This window comes from Castor canadensis, chromosome 7, assembly GCF_047511655.1.
Source record: "Castor canadensis chromosome 7, mCasCan1.hap1v2, whole genome shotgun sequence".
In the NCBI taxonomy this organism is placed as follows: Eukaryota; Metazoa; Chordata; class Mammalia; order Rodentia; family Castoridae; genus Castor; species Castor canadensis.
Genome location: NC_133392.1, coordinates 159,221,900 through 159,240,098, shown reverse-complemented (window position 1 = coordinate 159,240,098; position 18,199 = coordinate 159,221,900). Strand labels below are relative to the sequence as shown.

Genomic DNA, 18,199 nt, shown 5'->3' with positions numbered 1-18,199 from the left:
CCTAGGCCCACTGCTCAAGTAGCCAACACACTTACATCAAGTGTTAAACTGAGATATAGCCAGAGAAATGCACAGATACATGAACAGCTAGTGTAGGACAGGGCAGTGGTCTCCACCAGACATTATCCCAGGCTGAAGAATTTGGAGGTCCCTCAACACAACTGGGAATGCATAGTGCCCAAGCCAGGCAGGAGACAGCCTGCACAGGCTCTTTGTCCCCAACACAAGCCACCTTCCTGAGATGCCCACTACTGGGGGACAGACAATCCATAGATAGGTAGATGAGGGGCAGTGATAGTGGAAACCACCAGACTCGTTGAATGACTACCCTGTGGTCAGCTACCCACAGGACAGCAGAGGCCCTAAAGGAGAACCAGAAGGGAAGGCAGCAGGAGGAGGTTGTTGCCTAGCAACTCCCAGCAGCTCTGGGAAGGCAGGGAACAGGTGGGGCCTGGAGCCAGGAGAGAGCAGCGTGGCCAAGTTGTAGAAAGGACGGGGGAAGGGGCAATCACCGCTTATCATACAGTCACTGGATCTAAAGAAAGATAGCCAAAAACAGCTTCCCATCATCAGACTGTGGAAATAAAGGGTGAATCAGTATTTAATGGTACGTCAGACATTAAGGATTCATACGGCAAACCCATGTGAAAGGCCATGATTCCAAACTATTTGTGGGTAAAAAGTCATTCTTCCTAAGACTTTGATCACGGGAAGGGGAAAATGGGCAATCTTTAAGAAGAGACAGAGGGAGAGCCCGCTGATGGCAGGGGCTGTGTGGATAAGACCTCAGGCAGCCATAGGACAGTGGTGCTCCCTCTTGGCTAATCAGGCCCATGTGGGAGTGGGAGGTTCTGGGACTTGCCCAGAGCTCTGCACGGAGTCACCTTCCAGGTCAGTTCAGAAGTGTCACCTCCCTCGCCAAGGCTGTGTTCTGAACCACCCTGTTACCCTAATGGTCTGCAAACGAGCTCCCATTCCTTTATGTCCGAGGTGGCCAAAGAGCCACCTGATAGCCTTCAAGTCCCCTGACAGCTGCAAAACTGACTGGGTCCCCTGGTGCACAGCCAGGGCACTGCCTGTAGGACAGGATGTTCCAGACAAGCAATGGCCCAGCAGGATGGTGATGGACACTAACTCCACGTATCCTGGGAAACACCACGGCTGCGTGCTTGCAGTGACCCCTGCTACAGGGCTGTTTTCAGACCTATTAAGCAAACAATCCAAAATTCTGGCACCACCAGAACATTCAAAAGCAAAATGTGGGTCAAGGAAATTCCAAGTTACAAAAAAAAAATAAAAATAAAAATGAACACTGAGTGCCCTCTAGTGGCTCAGTGCATACTCTTTCCCAGTAGGTGATGCATGGACCTCTGCTCTCTGGCAATTTTATAGGAAAAATAAAAAGGATTATTCATAATGGAAAGCCAAAGTACCTTACTTAAAGTGACAGCCACATATCATTATGATTTCCAAAGGAGCTATATAAGTTGGTAAAATATTGAAGTATGAAAAGTTTCCATCATAAGTTAAACACTAGTGGGTATTTGAGTCTCTTATATTAGGTCTTCGGAGGCAATGTCTTCAAATGTCTGGAATCTGAGCGGGAGGCGATCATATTCATGTGGCACGAACGTAGCCATAAATCCAAATTAAATCAGCCAAATGAAATCTGGTTCATCCATGAGGCTCTGTGGGTCCTCACAGGCAGCACCTCGTGCGTCTACGGTGCATTTGCTCAACAGCTCCATTCCTGACGCTCCTAGCAAACAACATAGCCTCCTCTCTGCCAAGGACAGAATGACAGATCTTTGTGAACACCTCAAGTTGTATCCCCCCACAGCTTTGCATCTTAAGAAGTCAGGCGTTGCTTAGAGCCCCCCATAGGAACACAGTGCCCCCGGTGTGCTCACTCAGATGGCCATCAGTGATAGGATAAACAGAACCGGAAGCGAGCCGCTTGAGCCCCAGCATGCCTGTGGTCTCTGCAGTCACTCTTCCCTATGCCCAGCTCCCTGTCCATATCTATGTAGGGGCTGCTGCAGGCAGGCTGCTGCCCACTGGTTTCAACATTCTTGAGCAGTCTGAGAGATGGGAGCCATGAGTGTCTGCTCATCCGATGATGGTGAGATCCAGGAAAAGCTGGTAGGCAGCTGTGCAGTGGAGCGGAGTCAGGGAAGGCCAGGCCTGGCCACCGGGAGTTAACCCTGCCGTGCTGCCACCAACACCTACCAGTTCAGGCACCTTCAGCCCATATCCTCTTCTGATGGCTCTCCTTGGGAAATCACCCTCCAGCCCTTAACCACACAGTCAGGTGTGGCCCTACCTCACACCCAGAGAGGGTGAGTGACCAGGACCCACTGTCCCCAGCCCTGACCCAATCACCTGTTATAGTGAAATGGCAGATGACAGAACAGAATGAGGGGCTCTGTCTCAGAATACTCCTGGAACAACTGAGTAAAACAAGCTCTCTCAGTTGGCATTCCTAAGCCCAATCACGGAATGCCTGGGATCACCACATGGAGAACCGACTGGAAGGAAGTCAACTCTAAAGAAAGGGGAGCAGACAAGCAGGGGATAGCATCTCAGCGACATCACAAGTGCCAGAGTCCAGCCACACCTCATACTATTTTGAGTTGGGTTTCTAACCCTTGCATTAGAAAGACTTCTGATTAATCACTCCTACAGTGCTCCACTGTGGAGCTGTGCAGGGCAAGGTAAAGAGGAGTGGGATGCAGTCCCACCAGTGAGGTGCTCTGGCCCTCCTCACCTAGTGGACATAACCAAGGGCATTTCCCATCTCCGTGTTTGGGTGGGCACATGCTACTGCCAGCCAACAAGGAGGGAGGACCAGCACAAGCTGCTTCTGGGCCAGAGCCTTCACTGCTGGAGGCCTCCCTTTCTTTCTGGCCAGTGACACACATTCAAAATGGCAACTGCCATGTGGGCCCATGTGAGCGGAGCCATCTCCAGCCACACCCAATGTGTGACAGAGTGAGAGAAAACTTTTTGCTTTAAGCCATGGGGATTTGTAGATTATTTGTTACCACCACAAACCTGACTAACACAGGACAAGAAGAGTCAGGAAGGAAGGAAGGTAGATAACACACTATTACATAAAATAAATACCACCATTTACAAAGGCTATCAGGTGATGAAGAGAAAGCTCTACCATGAAAAGACCTTTGAGCTGGGCTTTAAAACAATCAGTATAAGTTCCCATAAGAAATGGCAAGATGTGGGAATATTTTAAAAACACTTCCAAATTGTAAATTAAAAAGGGCTGAGGCTAAGCATGCATGAGGTCCTGGGTTCAATCTCCATCACCGTAAAGCAAACAAAAAGAAGGCTGGGTGCAGTAGCTGAAGTTTATAATCCCAGCAACTCAGGTAAACAGGAGGATTAAGGTTCAAGGCCAGCCCTGGAAAAAGTTAACAAGACCCCATCTCAATCAATAAGCTGGGCACAGGAGTGCACACCTGTGATCCCAGCTATGTGGGAGGCATAGGAAGCAGGGTCACGGTCCAAGTCTGACCACAAGGAAAAATTTGAGATCCTATCTGAAAAATTACTAAAGCCAATTAGGGCTGGGGGTGTGGCTCAAGTGCTACACCATCTGCCTATCAAGTGTGAGGCTCTGAGTTCAAACCCCAGTATTGGCAATTAAAAAAAAAAAAGAAAGAAACACAAATTATAATTAACAATTTAGGGAACAAGAACACTGAAAACCAAAACCTATGAAATGGGATCTAACTATACTTGAAAGAAAACTGCAGAACCTTGGGGTTTTTTCTGTTTTGTTTTGCTCTGTTTATGCAGTACTAAGGTTTTAAACTCAGGACCTCGAACTTGCTAAGCAAGTGACCTGAGCAGTGCCCAGAGATCTTTGTTCTTTATTTTCCAAATAAGGTCTTGCTTTTTCGTTTTTGAGATAGGATCTTACTAACCTTTTTGCTCAGCTAGCCTCAAATCACAATCCTCCCACCTCCACCTCCTGCATAGCTGGGATTATAGGCATTAGCCACCATGCCCAGCCAGTATTCTCACTATTAAGTTAAGATAAATGGAAAATATGCTAAACATTCAATTTTTTACAAACTTGAAGAAATCAAAGGAGGGAATTAATAAATCACATGAAATTAAATCTAAATTAATTGGAAAAAAGATAACATTAGAATCTTGAAGAACAAAGGAACAGATAAGCAAAACTGAGAGATCTTCTTAAACAGGTTACATGGTCAACCACGGGTAGACCTGACCAAGAAGGGAGAGGTTCTGATCTCAGGAAATCCAGGAAAGATCTAATCACAACACAGATCAGAATTTTACAAGTGGACGCTTTAGGGGGGAGAAATGAACCAAGCCTTGTATGCACATATGAATAATAAAAGAAAAATGAAAAAAAAAAAAAAACAAGTGGACGCTTTATGCCAACGCCATTATTCCAGAGGATATGTATTTATGAGTTAACACAAGACCGACAGACCTAAGAAGAAATTTAAATGTCTGCAAAAGGATCCCTTCAAAAGACACCAGGCTCCTGCCACCATGACTGTGGTCTCACCAGGACCTTAGGTCCTATCTTTCATCTGACTATTTTGAAGCATGAGGAGGATAGGAAGCTTTCTCCCAAGAAAGATATAACAAATCAGTAGTCTGCAAACCGTGGTCCCAGGTCAAGTTTTGTGTATAAATAAAGTTTTACTGGAACACAGTACATTCATTCATGTCCATATCACCTATGGCTTTCAGGATATACCAGCAGAGGTGAGGAGTTGTGACAGAGACCAGCCTGGCCCACAAAGCCTAAAGTATTTACTATTGGCCTTTACAGAAATAGGTTGCTGGCCTCTGCCATAGGTGAGCCTGAGCCACAAAAACAGAAATCCTCAACACAAGTTCACCAAGTCAGAAATGGCCGGCACAGCTATGAGACTCCCCCACATCCTCCATCTTTCCGCCCTACCTTATTCGAGCAGAGGGTACAGTTCCCGTGCACTCTGTCCCACACATGCATAGCCCCCGCTAGTACTGCACTGCTTTGTCATTTAGTATATTTGTTTGCTGTCTCTGTTTAAAACATAAGCTCCAAATGACAGGAGCCATCAAAGTCCCTAGCGCAGCACAGCCTCTGGGTCTGGGGGAAGGACAGGCGGCCGGCCAGTGCTGAGCCCCGGGGTCCCGTGAGAACCTACCTCCCTGGACCGTGTATGCAGCATGGCGAATGTTGGGGTGAGCTCTGGGGAGGTGTGCTGAGTGCCAGAACAACAGCACTGGTGACGGCCAGTCTAGGCACAGCCACCGCTCTGCTAGGGGAGTTCTCAGCCCAGTCATCCTCCACGTCTTCCTTATTGTCTGGGGATCACTTTCCCCAAGCTTTCTTCTCTCATCACTCATTCTTCCAACTAACTGCTAATGGTCATAGGTTTTACAAGTATCACTCAGTCTGAGGGCCTCTTTTAACTCTCCTCCTTGCGTCTTCCCTCATATGAAACTCTATTTAATAAAATCATATTTCTCAACCTCTTTTTAACTTATGTTCTGTCTATCTCATTTAAGAAAGCCTTCCTGATCCCAGGGTTCTAAAAATATTGTCCAATGTCTTTCCTCCATTTTTTTCAAGCTTTCCTTCATATTCAGATTTGAATCAGCCTGTTTTATGGCTGAGGACACTGGGGCACAGACACACAAAGTGAGGGTTGGCTGGCCATTTGATTCACACATGCTGTCATCAACAAGACAAGCCCTTGTGCTGAAAGCACTTACATGCTACCTACACTGGGACCTCCTTTCAGAACCTGTTCTCATTCAACATGATGCCATAAAGACTTCTCCATAACAATATGTGTGAATCTATTTCTTACGTTTAACTGGCACACTGTGGCCCTTTGTCCAGTCCCTGCCTGGGGAGTGGGGAGGTGTTTTCAAATGCTTGACTATGACAGCCTTGCCACAGTAAGCCTCAACCACATCTCCTTGCACGTATAAACTAGGTGTTCACACTTGCAGTTGCCTAGAAATGCATTTCTGGACTGTAGGTATTAGCTAAATATCACAAAATTACTATTCAAACTGGTTGCGTGTCACATCCTCCCCAGGGTAAGAGTCCCTCCTTAACCACATCCCCATTCCCCCGCGTCATCACACAGCTGGACTTCCACAGGAGGAGACAGAAGTGACTTCTCATGGTACTCTGCATTTCTCTGATCACTGGTAGGCTGAGTACTTTCTCGTGCTCTTATTGTTTGTGCAGGTTTCTTCCTGGGGAATTTCCCCAACATAGCCTGCGTCCATTTTTCTTCCTTGTTACTTATTGACTTGGAGGGGCTCTTTCTACAATCTTTCTTATCTTCTAAATTTTCCTAAAATTTCTAATCCATCTGGAATTTATTTTTGTATATGACATATGTTCCATATGGACAACCAATTACTTCAGTGCTGTTTATTGGCTGGTCCATCCTGACTCCTTGTGGGAGGCAGAATAATTGCTTCCCACTCCCAAGAAAGGCACAATGGAATCCCCAGAACCTGTAATTATGTTCTGTTGAAACTGCCAAGGGAAGAGACTGTGCTAGTCAGCTGACCCTGAGGCGGGCAGATTAACCTAGGGTCTGGGTGGGTCCCACATCCTCACAAGGGAGTCAGTCTGAGTCAGGGAGAGATGTAAGACGCTATAGTACTGCCTTTGCAGGTGGAGGAAGGAAGGGACCAAGGGATGCGGACAGCCTCTAGACGCTGGAAACGTTGAAGCAGGAACTCATTCGCACTGCTGAGACCTTGGTTTAAGTTTGTGAGGGTAATGCTCCACTTGAACTTCCAGAGCCATAGGGTAACAAGGGTGCACTCAGTTGCTGAGTTTGTGGTGCTCTCCTAGAACAGCAAGAGGACAGTCACACAGCCCTGTCTGTAAGCTACACTGCCATGGATAGCCTTAATTTGCCCCATTAACTACTCATCTACCAATACCTATGATGTCATGGGAAAGCCTGCATACCAAGAGGCCTCCCTTCTTCAAAACTTGCTCAGCTGTTCTTGACTATGGATTTTTTTAATTAAAAAAAAAAATAGCATATATCTCAAATGCAGTGCATAGGAGAAATAATTTCAGGCAAAATGTACAAGCCAAGAATAAAGTGGTGACAACACAGGGCATGGAAGTGACTCACAGCAGCCAAAAAGGTTTCAAGACCCTGGACTGTCAGCCAGGGGTGTAAAATTTCGGTCGCCTGAAATCCCAACATTAGCAGCAGCAAAGACTTCTATTTCCAGCCAGAATGGGGTAACAGTAACTAGACTTAACTTTCCATCCGAAAAATACATAAATAAAAACAAGAAGCAATGGTTTGAAGACAAGACTTCATGCAACAAAGGAGAGCTCCCTAGGGCAGGAAACAAGACCACAGCCCTGAGACCATCCTGCTGCCTGGGTCTAGCAAGGATGCAGGCCAGGGAAGGGAGAGGCCATCAGAGCACATGGACCCTGGTCTGAGAAGACAAAGCAGAGGGTCCAGGAGACTACAGAAGCTGGTGGTCAAAGGACAGAGAAGCCAACAGGATGCCAGAGAGAACTCTAGATGCTGAGAGGAGCCCCTATACCCTTCAGAGGAGGCAGACCAGGAAAACTACCCAAGGCAGGGAAGAACTACCAGAAAGGACTATAGGGAACAATAACCATGTCCACAGGGCCTGACACCAGCCAGCCGGCAAACCTCCTCCTGCATGGTACACAAGGCACAGTACCTGAAGGTGTCATCATCTGGAAGGGAATAAACAACTCCAGGCTAATGCTGATCTGATCCCACCCAACAAATCTTAACAGCAAGACCCAGAAGGATCTAACCATTCTCAAAGCTTAAGAGTACTTATCAAATGCAAAAAATATTAAACATGCAATAAGAGAATTCCCAACACCTGGATCCACTCAAAAATTATCAGATCTGCAAGAGGCAAAAACATAACCCAAGTCAGGAAGAAATCAGCCAATCAGAATGGTCAGGACCGAGATCAGCCAATCAAAACTGTCAGGACAGAAATCAGCCAATCAGAACCATCAGGACAGAGATCAGCCAATCAGAACTGTCCAGGCTGTGGACGCTGAGAGGTGGTCACTAGCACAGTGAGGCAGGAGGGCTGTTTGGTGAGGTGCTGCACCCTGGGTGACTACAGAGAAAATAACATACTGCACACTGCAAAGCAGCTGAGAGGGGATCTCCTATGTTCTTAACACACAGAAGTAAATGTTGGAGGATGGACATACTTAACTGCCTGGCTGGAGCCATCACACTCTACCCCACAGACAGACAATTTTTACATGTTGATTAAAAACTAAGCCCTTTAAAAAGATCATAACTGACAAAGATACTAGAATTACCAAACAAGGATACTGAAGTAGTCATATTTCCAAATAAATGGAAATCTTTTCTCAACTAACTCCGACAGAAAAAGCATGCCTGCCACCTACCACCTTGAGGATTCCAGCAGATATTCTGGCAGCCCAGCAAGTACAGGGGTGCACATTTCAGTTCCACAATGTAAGGCAGGGTTGGTAATGTACTCACTGGGGGTGAACACCCTGGAAACAATCTGCTAAGCACAAAATGTGAAAACTGGAAGAAGCAAACAATTAAAACCTTCAAATGCACTGTTTCTGTGAAAAGAAGAAAACACAATGTGGTTTATCCCAAAGCAATCAACTTAAGTTTTGGTACCTGACAATTATTAGATATCTCAGAAAACCCAGGAAGACCATGGAAACAGCTCTAGGCCAAAGAAGTAAGTGAGCTGCTCCGCACAAATCAGTTTCTGCAATGACAGAATTAGGGGCAATTCTAAAATTGATCCTTCACAAATTAGATCCTTTTGTGCAAGACACAGGATCTAGGGCCAAGAAGAGGGGGAAGTCCTCCCGGGACACCTGGTGTCAATCGCTGGAGGAGAGCCACTGGAGAATTGGGGGGCGGGGGGGGGGCATGGTGTTCTGTTCTATGAGCTTCCCTTCCTGCCATCTCAACCACCTGCAGTCAAGGGCTCCTAAAACCTTGTTTCAGATGGTCAGAGCTCCAGAAGCCCTAAGCTGAGGCTCAGGGCCTTGCTTCCTGAACACCCCCTTTTAACTTTGTTCCTCACTTCACTACAGATGGAAGTCTCAGTCAATGCTCAGGTCCAAAGTAGGAGCCCTGACACAGCACCCTGGATGCAGCCAGAATGCTAAACTGACACCCAGCAACAGCTATTCAACCCCCTACTCACACATGGACCTGCCACCACCCACAGGAGAAGGACTAAACCTCTGCTGAGGGTTCTGGCCACTTGCACCTGTTATGATTCCTTCCCCTAAAACCACATCCTGAGAACACCAATTCCAGTATCAGACCACGCTCCAAGGTGAGGGCAAGGATGGCTACATTACTGTGAAAAGCATAGCTGGTAGTCCACAGCTTTCAGACAACCTGACTCTCAGGCTGCACATTTGCAGGACATGTGAAGGGCCCTGGTGGGCATCCCTGATGGAGCAGTCCACAGGCACTTGTCAGGGAGCTGACAGGTAACTGAACCAACTGGTGGCTGAAGCACAGGTGACATACTGCCAGCCCACACATCATCACACTGTCCAACTCCACACCATCGTCTTAAGCAAAACCAACTAATTAACTCAAAGCATTCTGAAACAATTAGCTCATGAATGTGACAATGACTGTGTTGGACTAAGCAGTTTTCCTGGGAACAGAGGAAGTGATGCTATGTGCTTGAAAAGTCAGCTCTCTGGAAACACTTACCTGAGGCGGACGTGGGTGGCTTTCTGGAGGGCTGCCACTCTGCCTTGGGGCCGTTGGTATGCTCTGCGGGGGTGTCCAGGCGCGCTTCCATGCTCAGCGAGAACTGGAAGTGGATGGTTCCTGACTCCACCTGCTTCACCTACAATGGACCCCTTCATCAGCAGCCCCTTCAGTGCCTCTCCAGGACAACCACCCACCCTCAAACTGAAGTCACATGTTCTTACACCATAGTCAGGTATTCTTCAGAGCAGAGCAGTACCCAATCAGTTATGGTGTTATCACAGAATGACAGTTACCCAGGTAGAAGTATATTTTATTATATTTAATAAATCACTATATATTTCTTTTTAACTAATATATGGTACTGACCCGTGTGTATGCAGTGCTACACGTTTTAACACACACACAGAATCATGTACCTGGCACCACAATGAGAACTCAGACAGCTCCACCCCTTGCATTAAGGCCACACCATACCCACCAGCCCTGCCAGTCACTGCTGGCCTCTCCAGCCCTACAGTTTGGTCTTCTTGAGAATGTTATATATGCAAAGTCATATGGCTTTTCAGCCTGGCTTTTTCACTCCGTACAGAGCCATGCGTTCATCCACCTTGCAACACACACACTCACAGCTCATTCCTGCGTTGCAAACAGGTGAATCATAGTCCATTCACCCATCCACCGCTAGGAACATCAGCATTGTTTCCAGTTTAGTGGCTGTCAACAGAGCTGCCATCAACCACAGTGGTGTGCAGACTTCTGTGTGAACCTAAGCTTTCATTTCCTTAAGACTAGACTGATAGTGAGTACAGTTTGTATAGGTTAAATTTTCTAAGGAACTTTCAAGCCATGGTTTCCTTTGCTCCTAAGTCTACTTTAGCTGAAATGAATAAAGCTACTTCCGTTTTCTCTTCACTCGTGTTTGCATGGAATGTCCCCCAGTCTTTTCCTTCTAAACCTGAATCATTATATTTAAATCCTTATAGTCGGTATATTGTTGGGTCTTGCTTTTCTTTCAGGCTGCTGATCTCTAACTTTACAAGATGTTCAATGACTTCCATTTCATGTAATCATGGGGATGCTTGCACTCAGAACTATCATCTTCTTATGACTTGCTTCTTCTGGCTTTTCGTTCTTGTTTCCCCTTTCCTGCTTTCTTTTGAACTATTCCACTTGATCTGTCTGACTCTTGGTATCTTATTTTTAGTGGCTGATGAAACAGTATCTTATTATTTCAAGTGGAATGCAGAAACTCTATCATCACCCAGCCCCCCCACCTTACACCGCAGCTGTCTTACCCTCTGATAGCTACATGCGTGAACATCTTAAACACTGCTATGACTTTTGCATCACCCTTCCAGCACAGGTTACAGAACTCAAGAACAGAAGACTGTTGTATTTCTCATTTCTGTCCCTCTGCATTACCCAATGCTCCACATTTCTACCTGCTATCATCTCCCTTCTGTGTGAAGAAATTTAGCAATTCTTTGGGAAGATTTCTGCCTGCCAATGAATTCTTAGCTTAGTTCATCTGATGACATAACACTTCTGTTCCTGTGTGATTCTTGCTAAACATATAATTCTGAGTTCCAAGGTCTTTTGTTAGCATTCTTTTCTGAACAGTAATGGAGTTTGAACTCAGGGCCTTATGCTTGCTAGGAAGAAGCTTTACCACTTGAGCCACACTCTTTTGACTTTAGTGATTTTTTTACCAGAGGCTGACCTCAAACCACAATCCACTACCTATGGCCTCCCAGTAGCTGGGAACACTGACACATGCCACCACGCCTGGCTAATTTGTTGAGACTAGGGTCTCACTAACTTTTCACCTGGGCTGGCCTCAAACCATGATTTTCCTGAACTCTGCCTCTCGTATAGCTGGGATTACAGATGTGAGCCACCATGCTCAGCTTATTAGCACTTTTAAAATGCTATTCTATTTTCACTCTAGCCTCCAGAGGAATCCACAGCCACTCAAGTGACTTCTATTACTTTTATTTCTCTGTAAACAATGTACCATTTTTCTATGGCTGTTTTCAAAAATTATGGGACATATTTTTCTATTTATTTTCTAATATTTTCTATTTTTCTTTGACTAGTACCTGCCACCCACTCCTACTCAACTGTCAATTCCATGAGATCAGGGATATTTTCTGCCTGTCCACGTAGGTGCTCAGTTAAGGTTCACTGAGTGAATGAACAACTGAGTGAGAGACAGGGTTAGCTGGGCCAGGGCAGAGGTGAGTCAGCTAGCTTCCCAATAGGTCTGACCTGACAGGCACTGGACCTGCAAAGAAACAGGGAAGAACTGGGGTAGAGCTTCTGCTTCTAAGGCACCAGGGAAGAGATAGAGGCTGAGAGCAGTCTAGTTCACCATCGTGTTCATTGGCAGTGGTCCACAGCCAGGTCTGCCTTCCAGCAGTCACAGTCAAGGAATGTTGGTGTCCAGTGGTAGGAGCCAGGGATGCTACTGTATCTCCTCCAACAACACAGGATGCCCCAGCCAAGAATGTCAACAGTACTAAGTCTGAGATGGCATATTTCCAACTGACATTCCTCATGGAAAATGGCAGCATTTGTGACGCTATGACCCTAAGAGAGTCAAGCCTTCAAAACACTCAACTCCAATATGGTCTACACATTTAAAAGTGAAGGCACACCAGGTATGATGGTGCATGCCTATAATCCCAGCACCAGGAAGGCTGAGACAAGAGGTTCGAGGCTAGCCTGAGCTACACAGTGAGATCCTGCTGGGGGTAGGGAGAATGAAGGCAATGAAATGACATGACAAACCAAGAAGTAAACAGAATACACACACACATACACACATACACACACACACACACACACACACACACACACAGAGTACACATACAGGGGAGGGGGGGAGGGGAGGTACAAGGAGAGAGAATGGTAATGGCTTCAGGATTTCTGATGGCAATTTTGCAATAAAGCTTCAAACTAGACCATATGGGAATGCAGCAAAATATGGTCCTATAATGAGAGACATTCCTTATGATAAGAGAGCTGCACAATCAGCTGTTCCCTTATTCAGGTCCCCAAAGCATTGTCCAAACCATAAATAACGACAATGAGAATAACATCTGTCGCTAGAGTCAGCACATACTGAAATAAGGGTAGTCCCTTACCTGGGAAAAATGAGACAACTGAGTGCTCGAGATGCCTGTGTGCACTGCTGAAACAGCCTACTTTAGGGATGTGAGTGAGGAGCCCTGCCACATCTTAAGAGGGTCAGGAGGATGCCCAGCACTGGCCAGAGCAGAGCAGCAGTTCCATACCTGTCTGCAGTGCTCTGGGGCTCTGCTGATTGTCCTCCAAGACCCCCGTAGGGCAGGACCTTGACCCCCACACTCACTTTTACCTACCCTGCCCTGCTTTTGCTTGTTTCCCAGGTTACAGTTCAGAGAATATTTCATTTCAGAATAATTTTCTCTAAAATCTGAGACTCTACCATGGGCCTGACACTCTTTACACAGCTGAGAAAGCCAAGGTCCAGGGGGAGTAAGTTACAAGTCACAAAGACCAGCCAAGGCAGAAGCCAGAGCCCCGAGTACTAATCCCACTCAGTCTCCTGGCAAAGGCCGTAACAGCCCTTCTCCAAGGCACCAACTGTGTGCACAGGGCAGAAGTGAAGCTCCTCACAAAGTGTGCACAAAGCAAAGTGTGCACAAAACGGCCCCTCAAGGCACCTCCAGAGGTCAGGATGTGAACAGACACTATCACACCCATGATGAGACTGGCCTCATCAAGTTCACATCTGGCCACGACTCAGCAATCACCTGTGTCTTTTCATAGGTACGTCCATGGCATGAGATGGCAGCAAATACATTTGTCAACTTCTGGTTTTGAAAATGAATAACCTTGCTAAGAGCACACCAGAGAAGAATCACACATAGGAAGTGTCTATGGTTTACCTCTTCAGAGCTCAGGCTGGCTAAAGGTGCTTGGTAGACTAGGCAGTGAGATGGGTTGGGCCAGATCCCACCCTGCAGAGGCAAGGTCGCCCTGCCAGAGCCGGCTTCTAGGACAGGGTTCCAAACAGCCCAGCGAACCATGTGCATGCATGCCAAGTTGGAAAAAGAGGTGGCCGAAGCTGCCTGGAATTGAAACAAAGCACGTCTGTATATGAGTTATCAAACCATACAGTCACACATAAAATTTAACCAGAGCTCAGTGTGGCAAGGAGCAGGGCCCACCATTTGTTTTTCACAAAAGGACACGGCACCCACACTGCACAAAGCCCATCTGACCCCATTCCCACCCACACAAGCCTCCTTTTCTGCCTCATGCATGAGTGGCATCCCCCTATTGCCCAGCGCTGTGCCCATGAGATCTTCCTACAGGTTTGTAAACACTGTGCCTTGCCAACTCCTTCTCAAACACAGCAGTATGTTAGCAAGAAACGCTGCAAAATAATGAAGAACGTGGGTAGACAGTCAGCGTAGGATTGTTCACACACATTTTCTTCAGTAACATTTCAGCTTAAAATAGTAATTTCATCAGTGTGACTTTATACAAAATTGAGAAATCATCTGGCCAAATCTGATGTATTGTTCCTTCCTTCACCTTCTCTGTCACTGGCCAGAAAGGAATAAGGACCTTGAGGAAACTCTTGGGTTAGAAACCACACTTAGAGAAGACATTTTCACAAATATGGTTCCAGGGCTTGCAAGTTTAAAGTTGCCACTTTTATCCAAAGAAGGAAGAAAGAAGAAGGAAGGAGACAGGAGGAAGATGAAGAGGACGGGAAGAAAGAATGCAGGTGGGCTCCAGGTCCTTGTGGAGACTGAAGTACCACTCGGCCTGGGCAACGAGCCTCATGCTTCATCACCTCACAGGGACTTCAGGTGATGGCCATGAACGAGGCCCTGACTGCAGGCTGTCTAGTACGTGCAGCATATTTACACCATCAGAAATAGAGATTCTCAGAGGTCCACAGGTACAGAAACACTGGGTCAGATGGGGACACGGTGCATCATGCAGAGACCCATCCAGACCTTACAGCCTGCAAGTGCCCAGGGGAAGGAGCCACCAGCCTACTTCTGCCACAGCACCCCCAGCGTCCATACCATATCATGCTTCAGAGAAACAGCCCAATGGCAGTAGGTGGTGAAGAAAATTTGAACACAGGGTTCCACCTCCTAATCCTGTCTTCATGGTTAGCAGACAGTCATGACCCCAGGGACAAGGAATGCAAAGAAAGGGCTAGCTGCCCACTGTTCCTAGGCAACAAAATTAGGGCTTCTGGGTGCAGCTAAGAAACCCAAGGGCACCAAAGACACAAATCCAGGCAGCAGGCACCACTGCCACGTGGCCACAGGGAGGGAGCAGCCTGGAAGGTAGGTCCTCCTCAACCTGGCAAGAAACAGAAGCCATGCCTGCCTGAGACTGGCACAGCACCATCCACAAACCAAGGGGGTATACTACATGCTGACGCAAGCTGTGTCAGAAACCAATGAGGGCAGCAAGGCTCCAGCGGTGGCTGGGAGCCAATACACCTTGCTCGTTTGGCTAGAGGCCACTGTTACTACCCAAACTTGCTACACATGGACCCCAGCAAATCCCACACACTCACACACAAAAAGCCTCTGGCTGGAATCTGGCACAAACACCTCTCCTGGGGAGGACAGGCAAGTTCATACAATCTGAACACAGGCATTCTCTTCCACACTGTTCCTTGCCGGGTGGCATCCCATATGGCTATATGCTTTATATCCATTGTGGGACAACCTCCAGAGCATACGTCTCATTTTGAATTGCTCTCTCCTCCCCTCTAACTAGACCCTGACAGAGCCCAGGCTGACCCTTCCCCCCAGTCAGACTTTAGATGGAGAGTTAGGACACGGCCATACTCGCCCTCTGCCACAGGGTGAGCAGGGCCATTCAGTGAGGAAAAACCCATGGCCTGGAAACACAACCAGAGAATGAGAAAAGAAAGAAACTGAAGCCAGAGCTCTACCACACTCCAACATCTGTCAGCCAAAGTGGGCATCCACCTCCGCCTGTGTGCCCACTGGCTGGATAGGAGATTGTAGGACGTTCCCAGCAACTGCAGGGCGTCGATGGGGAGTTGGTTAGGAATCCTCTGCCTTTTGCAATAAAATTATCACAAATGCAGTATGGAAACTGGCCACCAAAACACTCAGAATTCAGTGATGTCTGGATGGACAACTCCTGTAACAGCTGACTGCTGAGGCACAAAAAGCTCATGACAGCATCAAAAATAAAATTTAAATCCAAGTGCTCCTGTTTTGGGGCAACTCCTCAGGTTACATTTTTCAAATTACGTGATTCCAATATCTAATTTTCCAATTACACAGAGCTTTTTCAGGTTTTCCTTTTTGGTCCTCAGTCAACATAAATCTCTTGTTACATAAATTTCCATTTTTTCTTACTTTTGTCTTTAACAACCTTAACAAAAAGATGGCTTGTGAGTTACTGATCACTGCTTCCAAGACCTCAATTGGACAAGGACCTGGTAGCAATGCAACCCTGATGTTGCCACCTACTCTCCATTGGCTCACAGAGCCATCTGCTATGGGAACTTTCTCCATTGGCTCACAGAGCCATCTGCTATGGGAACTTTCTCCATTGGCTCACAGAGCCATCTGCTATGGGAACTTTCTAAAACTCCCTGCACTAAGGAAAATGCTGAGCGCCCCCACACATGTGCACACAGCAAGAGCAATTACACAACAGACTCCTGCTGTCAGAAAATTCTGGTGGTCAAGATTGGATCCAATAGCTCGGTAGAGTGGTACACCCCTATAGTCCCAGCTACTCAGGAGGCAGAGGCAAGAGGATCACTTGAGCTCAGGAGTTCAGAGCCAACCTAGGCAACACAGGGAAACCCCATCTAAAAAAACAGATCAACTACTCTGTAATTCCTGGGTTATAAGCAGAAGCGCCAGCCAAGCCACAAAAAAAAAAAAAAAAAAAACACTTGACCTTTGGAAACACTACAATCCAGAGTCTCTGTGGGGGGCCAACGGTGGCCTGGACCCTTGGACTGTGAATTTACTGGGGACAAGGGCCCGTGGCAGAAGCAGCCAAGCATCATGAGGTGAGACCCTCCTTAAGTACCCACAGTGGCTCTGAACCCAATGGCAGGTGTCCCAGTAAGAGCAGGAGAGACCCGAGATAGAGCCAGAGGAAGAGACACTGAGAAGATGGTCACATGCCGACTTGCACAGGAGACAGTGGGGCAGCCACAGTCAAGAACTGACCTGCAAGTGCAGGAAGGGCCTCCTCCAGAGGCCGTGGAGGAGCAAGGCCTGCCACACCTGTACTGACCCAGCAGCATAACTGTGGATCTGTGGCTTCTGGAAAGGTGAGAGAATAAACTGCTGTTCCAAGTCACTGGGCTGTGGTACTTGGTGGAGCAGCCCCAGTGCTCGGTCCTCAGGTTAACAAACGTAAAGACAGGCTGGAACTTCATGTCACTTCGTGAGCTTTGTTTTCTTTAGGTTTTCAGTGAGAGCTCTTTACTTCCCCTGGGTCACCACATCACTGACTCTGGGCGGGTTCCTGACGGACCCTTCAGCCCAGGGATGAGCACACAGCAGAGGTGACAGTGACATCCTGTCTGGGCAGAGGGAGTGGTGTGGTCCACAGCACTCACACTCACTGCCACTAAGGCCACTTCCAGAGACAGTTGGGCCCAGAGGACAGAAGCCTTGATGAAAACAACAACACCAGGCATTTGGCAGAACACAGAAAGACAAACTACCTTATCAAAGGGTCTCTGAGTCCAGGTATGGTGGCTCATGCCTGTAATCCTAGCCACTTGGGAGGTGGAGATCAGGAGGATCATGGTTCAAGGCCAGCCTGGCCAAAAAGATCTCAAGGCTCCATCTCAACCAATTAAAAAGCTGGGTATGGTAGTGCACAACTGGCATTCCAGCTACATAGTAAGGATAAATAAGAGAATCATGGTCCAGATTGGCCCAGTCATGAGTGTGAGACCCTATTTGAGAAATAAAGCAAAAAGGGCTGGGGGGAGTGGCTCAAGTGGTAGAGCTCATGCAAGGACCTGAGTTCAAACCACCAAGGAAAAAAAAAAAGGTCTCTGAATGTTACCAACTCCACACAAATCACAGAGGGAAAGGGAGTAAGAAACCAAAAAGAGAGACAAGATTTAGGTACTCATCACACAGATGAGGAGACAGGGAGGTGTAAGGAGCTGTGGAGACCGAAGCTCACAGCCTGGCCTTGAAGATGACTACACATCCTGAGTAGTCCTCTGAACTGTCCTCTGAACAGGTGACCCAGTGGATAGACTGAGACCCGAGTAGGGATGTAAACGAGGGAGCAGTGGCAGGTGGTGAGCCAGGTGTCCACAACCTGCAGGACAACTAGGCAGGCAGAAGCACTCTGCTCTCAGACGCTGGTTGAGTCCAAAGATC

General features: G+C 47.2%; 1 protein-coding gene across 4 annotated transcripts in view; it reads right to left on the bottom strand.

The window, feature by feature from the left end:
- Positions 1-18,199, bottom strand: part of Nphp4 (nephrocystin 4) — a 120,441-nt gene that overhangs the window by 54,275 nt on the left and 47,967 nt on the right. For 3 of the 4 annotated variants that reach the window (XM_074081512.1, XM_074081514.1, XM_074081513.1), the window contains exons 10-11: positions 13,709-13,891; positions 9,774-9,912 (exon numbers count right to left, since the gene is read on the bottom strand). In XM_074081512.1, coding sequence (XP_073937613.1) covers positions 9,774-9,912; positions 13,709-13,891 — 322 coding nt within the window. The remainder of the gene's footprint in view (positions 1-9,773; positions 9,913-13,708; positions 13,892-18,199) is intronic. The other variant, XM_074081515.1, reaches the window with a different exon arrangement.